The sequence below is a fragment of the Bos grunniens genome, chromosome 6, assembly GCF_055505025.1.
Source record: "Bos grunniens cultivar Pamir isolate PY7600 chromosome 6, Bosgru_T2T1.0, whole genome shotgun sequence".
In the NCBI taxonomy this organism is placed as follows: Eukaryota; Metazoa; Chordata; class Mammalia; order Artiodactyla; family Bovidae; genus Bos; species Bos grunniens.
This window is the reverse complement of record NC_141170.1, coordinates 46,639,762-46,645,761: the sequence shown is the minus strand read 5'-3', so window position 1 is coordinate 46,645,761 and position 6,000 is coordinate 46,639,762. Positions and strand designations below refer to the sequence as shown.

The 6,000-nt window shown below is 41.8% G+C and overlaps 1 protein-coding gene across 10 annotated transcripts in view; it reads left to right on the top strand.

Annotated features, from left to right (window-relative positions):
* Positions 1–159: 159 nt before the first annotated feature.
* EXOC1 (exocyst complex component 1) overlaps positions 160–6,000 on the top strand; it is a 54,528-nt gene continuing 48,687 nt past the window's right edge. For all 10 annotated transcript variants that reach the window (XR_015165398.1, XR_015165397.1, XR_015165396.1 and 7 more), the window contains exons 1-2: positions 160–292; positions 5,520–5,653. Coding sequence is in view for 6 of the 10 variants with exons in the window: in XM_086405690.1 (XP_086261816.1) it covers positions 5,530–5,653 (124 nt within the window). In the remaining 4 variants the exon portion in view is untranslated. The remainder of the gene's footprint in view (positions 293–5,519; positions 5,654–6,000) is intronic.

Genomic DNA, 6,000 nt, shown 5'->3' with positions numbered 1-6,000 from the left:
GTCTCCAGCGACAGGGGCCGCTCCTGCAAGTCCTAGACACGCCCCCTCCGGAGAGACCTGACCCCACCCCCTCACCAAGGCCAAAGCCGCGACTGCTTCCTTCTCAACCCAACAGACTTCCGGCGAGGAGGTGTGTCACGTGCCCGGATATAGGAAGTTGTGGCCGGACGGCTGCTTCCAGTTCACTGCTTAATTGAGCGGTTCATCCTAGTAACGGTGGCCGCCCCAGTCCTGTCCGGTCTCCGTGTTGGAGGACCCGCCTCGGCACAGCCGGGCTCGGTCCGGCCTTGCGGTAAGCCTTCGGCCGCGGCTGCCGGGCGGTCCTGGCGGCAGCGGACAAATGAACGGAGGGGTGGACGCCAAGGTCTCAGGCGGCTCCTCAGTCCTGGTGCTGGTCCAGCGCCGGGGGTTGGGTACTGCTCCCTCCGCCGTCAAAGCCCCTTCTCTTCCCAGCCTTTCTGGGTAAGGCGGAGAGGCCGGTGGGAGGATCCCGTTACCCCTTGTTATCCTGGGGGACTGGGAGGGCAGCCCAGACATCCTTTTCCGGTTCCGCCCATGAAAATCAGATTTCATCGTAAAAAACGGTCTTGAACAGTTTCTTCTTTGGCTTGGACCAGGAGGGGAGGGCGTGGAATTACCTTTCCCTTCTTTGTCCAAATCCTCATTTTCTTCTAAATCTCATAAGTGCATTTCCCTGTTGCCATGCATGGCGTATTCTCTTCAGTGCTGCATGCACTAAGGTGTCTGGATAGCAGACAGGGTACTTACCCACACGCACTCACTCTCATGACAGTACTGCTTACAAGTTATCTGTCACATCCTGTAGATCTGGCTGAATTTAAGGAAACAACGACCAACATAGAGTATTGTGGCTGACTGCCTCTGGAACGTGGTCAGACATGGGTTCTTATACCTGGAAAATAGTTTTAAAGAACCTCTAATGACTTATTCACTGATTTACCAAAAGAGTATTACAAACACTGGAGAGTTTCTCACGCCATGTTCATAAAGTAGATGCCGTTGGAGGCAAGAATCTTCCTGTCTTCGTGGATATGTCTGTCATATTCACCATGATAAGCTAAAATTTTGCCTGGCACTTAGTGGGCATCCAGAGAAGGCAGTGGCACCCCACTCCAGTACTCTTGCCTGGAAAATCCCATGGACGGAGGAGCCTGGTGGGCTGCAGTCCATGAAGTCGCTAAGAGTTGGACACGACTGAGCGACTTCACTTTCACTTTTCACTTTCATGCATTGGAGAAGGAAATGGCAACCCACTCCAGTGTTCTTGCCTGGAGAATCCCAGGGACTGCGGAGCCTGGTGGGCTGCCGCCTATGGGGTTACAGACTGAAGCGACTTAGTAACAGCAGCAGCAGCAGCAGTAGTAGGCATCAGTGTTTGCTGAATGTGTAGTGCTTTTCATTCTGCCTAACTCCTTTATCAACTGTGCCTATTTCCTCTCTTGTTTTTACCACTTACCATATTGTCAGTCCGTGCTTTTGACCAAAGAGGGATTGGGTGAACCAGTTTTTATAATTCAGCTTAGATTTCCTCAAGAGGTATTTGTTTAGTACCTACAAAGACAGAACATGAAACTGCTAAAACACCTCCTCCCCCAGCCATCCCCCCTGCCCCTTGAAGAGAGTTCTTGAGATCCAGGAACTTGTGACTTAATGAACCAGTTGGATAGCAAGTACTGGATGTTTAACAAATACAGTAAGTGGTATAGCAGTTGAGAGGAGAAATCAATTTGGATTAAGGTCTGTATTGAATCAGTTCATTTTATTTGCTCAGTCATGTCCGACTCTGTGACCCCCATGGACTGCAGCATGCCAGGATTCCATGTCCATCACCAACTCCCAGAGCTTGCTCAAACTTATCTCCATCAAGTCAGTGATGCCATCTAACCATCTCATCCTCTGTCATCCGCTTCTCCCTTCAACCTTTCCCAGCATCAGGGTCTTTTTCAAGGAGTCAGTTCCTTGCATCAGATGGCCAAAGTATTGGAGTTTCAGCTTCAGCATCAGCCCTTGCACTGAACATTCAGGACTGATTTCCTTTAGGATTGACTGATGAATCAAGGTCATGTAAATTATGGAATGTAGTTAGGATTTGGGTAGATAATACCCTCTGCATGGAAAATCTCCTGAGCAAAGATTTAAAGGCTAGAATGATCAGAGGGCTTGGAGTGAAAGGTTTGTCTTTGGGAGCATTAGAAAAGTGTTGAGCAAGGGCATATTATGATGAAAGATATGTTTTAATATTATTTGTTGAGAGTTTTGGGGTTATGGAAGCTTGCAAAGAGGTAACCAGATGCTATGGTGTTAAATAGATGTAGTTGGTGTGAACCTGGATTGTACCTTGGCAGTAGGACCAGAAAGGATAAATTATGTGTAGATGAAGGAAAATTAGCAAAATGCTTTAGCTGTCAGGTTATTTGGTACCTTCATTTTGGTGAATTTATTAACTGTCTGCTATGTCTTTGCCAAGTTCTGGGAATATAAGGATGAATAAGACACAGGCCTTGCCTGCAAGGAAATACTCTTACTGGGAAAAGAATACAACTAGCTGGACAATATGGTTTGTAAGTGCTGTGTTAGCAGAATAGAGGGGAAATGTTAGAGAAGTAGGAAAGGAATTTTTGTGTTTTTTTTGGGTGTGTGACTATTTCACAAAAGAGGTCTTATTTTAGCAGATTGAATTGGAATTTCCCAGGGAGAAAAGAATTTGAGAAAAAAGAAATTACACGAACAAGAGCCTGGAGATAGAAAAGCAAACTGGCCAGTATCCAGGGTGGCTTCAGCAAAGGATAGAGTTGAGCTTTTAGCATATGTGTAGGATCTAGAACATATGAAGAGATAGTAACATAGACATTTTATAATGGGTGGAATGGAGGTTAAAATGGAATGTAGAAGGATGAAGAAAGCAGTTGGGGAAACTTGCTCTTCATGATTTTATATTCTTTCCAGGGTAGATGGTGAAGTCATTTGCAGAGAGGGAGTAGACTGACAGAATTGGGGGTTGAAGGAGAGAAATAAGGATTTGCAACACTGATGGAGTAGGAAGAGGGAATCAAAGGAAGTGTTAAGGAATGGCTGAGCAACATTGAAAGTTTAGCATTGATTGGATTTAAAAGTTGTAATGAGTACAATGGACATGGATATGAGACCTTCTTAAGTGCCATATGGTAGCCCAGGAGAAGGAGAGAAAAAAAGACAGTTTATAGAGATTGATGAGCAGGGTGAACTGGTCTACAAGTGGAGCATATTATTGAAAGGAATGGTGTGGGTGTATGGAAATAAACACTGCCTCCAGGCTAGACTGGGAAAGAAATTAAGCTTGGAGAGGCCAGATGTTCTAAGAGAACAGGATGGAAGGGGAGGTCAGAAGACCGGAGGCTGAGATGAGGGGGAATAGGGATGGAAGTGGGAAGATGTGGTTTTTCTGAGAAAAGCAATTTTTTTGAGTTGGAGCAGAGATAAAAATGTTACAGATTGAGTAAAATTGAGGAGTTTTCAAAAGAGTCATTGTTGTATAATACAATGTTGTATTATGTAATACAATGACAAAAGAGTCATTGTATTATAAAAATACATTAAAAGTCATTTATTTAAAACTCATAATTCCTTCATTTTCCCATAGAAACAGTATTAGGAGTATAAATTAATTTCCTAAACCAGTTCACATGTATTAAATACTATACACCTGCATTGGAAATAGTAATACACACACACACACAAATATGTATTCGGTATATTTAACAAATAAAATTGAAAAGAGATGTTTAAAAAATATTTAAGTTGATATTTGAAAAAAGACGTTGAATTAGATGAGAAAAGGAAGACGAGTGGAAAACTATTTTCTAATAACAGCTTTTTTGAGATATAATTAATATACCATAAAATTCACCCTTTTCAAATATATAATTCAGTGCTTTTCAATATATTCACAGGGTTATACACCCATCAATACTGTCTCATTGAAGGACATATTCATCATCCCCAGAAGAAGCCCCATACACATTAGCAGTCACTCCTCACGCCTGCTTGCCCCCGACCCCTGGCAACCAGAAATCAGTCTGTCTGTGTGGATTTGTCTGCTCTGGACATTTCATATAAACAGAATCATGAAATATGTGGCCCATGGCAACTGACTTCTTTCACTTAACATAATGTCTTTAGGATTCATGTGTGTGTCAGTAGTATGTATCAGTACTTTGCTCCTTTTTATGGCCAAATAATATGCCACTGTATGGGTACATTTCATTTTGTTGTTCCCCAGGACATTTGAGATGTTTCCACTTTTGGCTATTGTGAATAATGCTGCAGTGGACGTTTATGGGCATACATAAACGTTTGTGTGGACATACATTTTCAGTTTTCTTAAGTATATACCTAGGAATGGAATTGCTGGATCATGTGGTAAATTCACATTTAACTGTTTGAAACCACCAAATTATTTTCCAGAGCAGCCGCAGTATTTTACAATCATCAGGAGTACATGAGACTTCCCTTACCAACACTTGTCTTTCTAATTTTAGCCATCCTAGCAGGTGTAAAGTGGTGGGTATCTCATTATTTTAATTTATGATTCCCTAATGGCTAATGATGTTGAGCATCTTTCCATGTCATTTTTAACCATTCATATGTCTTCCTTGGAGAGATGTCTCCCAAATCCTTTTCTCAATTTTTAATTGGGTTATTTGTTTTTTTGTTGTTGAGTTGTAAAAGTTATTTATATAGAAATTTATATTTAAATATTGGGAATGGGCCTTTTAATTTTTCTTAAATCTTTTAAAAAATATTTAGTATTTGGTGAGCACTTCAAAAGATCTTCAGTTCAGTTCAGTCGCTCAGTCGTGTCCAACTCTTTGCGACCCCATGAATTGCAGTACGCCAGGCCTCCCTATCCATCGCCAACTCCCGGAGTTCACTCAGACTCACGTCCATCAAGTTAGTGATGCCATCCAGCCATCTCATCCTCTGTCGTCCCCTTCTCCTCCTGTCCCCAATCCCTCCCAGCAACAGAATCTTTTCCAATGAGTCAACTCTTCGCATGAGGTGGCCAAAGTACTGGAGTTTCAGCTTTAGCATCATTCCTTCCAAAGAACACCCAGGGCTGATCTCCTTCAGAATGGACTGGTTGGATCTCCTTGCAGTCCAAGGGACTCTCAAGAGGCTTCTCCAACACCACAGTTCAAAAGCATCAATTCTTCGGCGCTCAGCTTTCTTCACGGTCCAACTTTCACAGCCATACATGACCACAGGAAAAACCATAGCCTTGACTAGACGGACATTTGTTGGCAAAGTAACGTCTCTGATCTTAGAGTTTGATAATACTGGTTCTCTAATTTCTTTTCCAAACACACAGCTTTTTATCTTTTATGATGTAGGTGTACAAATGTATGAAATTATTTCCCCATGCTTATTAACCATAAATAAGGTCTTTTCCTAATCCTAAATGGAACAATATAAGAAGAATGATTTTGACAAATGTAATATCTATACTCTGAATTTTTCAGCTGAGTAAAGATGACAGCAATCAAGCATGCATTACAAAGAGACATTTTTACTCCAAATGACGAACGCCTGCTGAGTATTGTCAATGTCTGCAAGGCAGGAAAAAAGAAAAAGAACTGTTTTTTGTGTGCCACAGGTGAGTATTTAATAAGGAAAGGTTTCTTTTATTCCTTGGAGACATTTCCTGGTTGTTTATAAAATATTCTTATTGTCTCTATGATTGGAAAAACTGTTGGGCCAGCACATTCATTTTTTTCAGTTGTCTTTAATTAAATCTTAAAAAGATACAAAAGCACTTCCATAATATATAAAGGTATGAACACTTGTGTAGCCACCACCCAGGATAAAAGGAATATTACCATTACCTTTGAAGTCTCTTGTGTGCCCTGCCCTGCTCCCATTCCCTTCCCTCCCTCATTAAGAAGTAATGAGTATCCTGAGTTTTGATTTACTATTTCCTTGCTTTTCTTTATCATTTTGCCA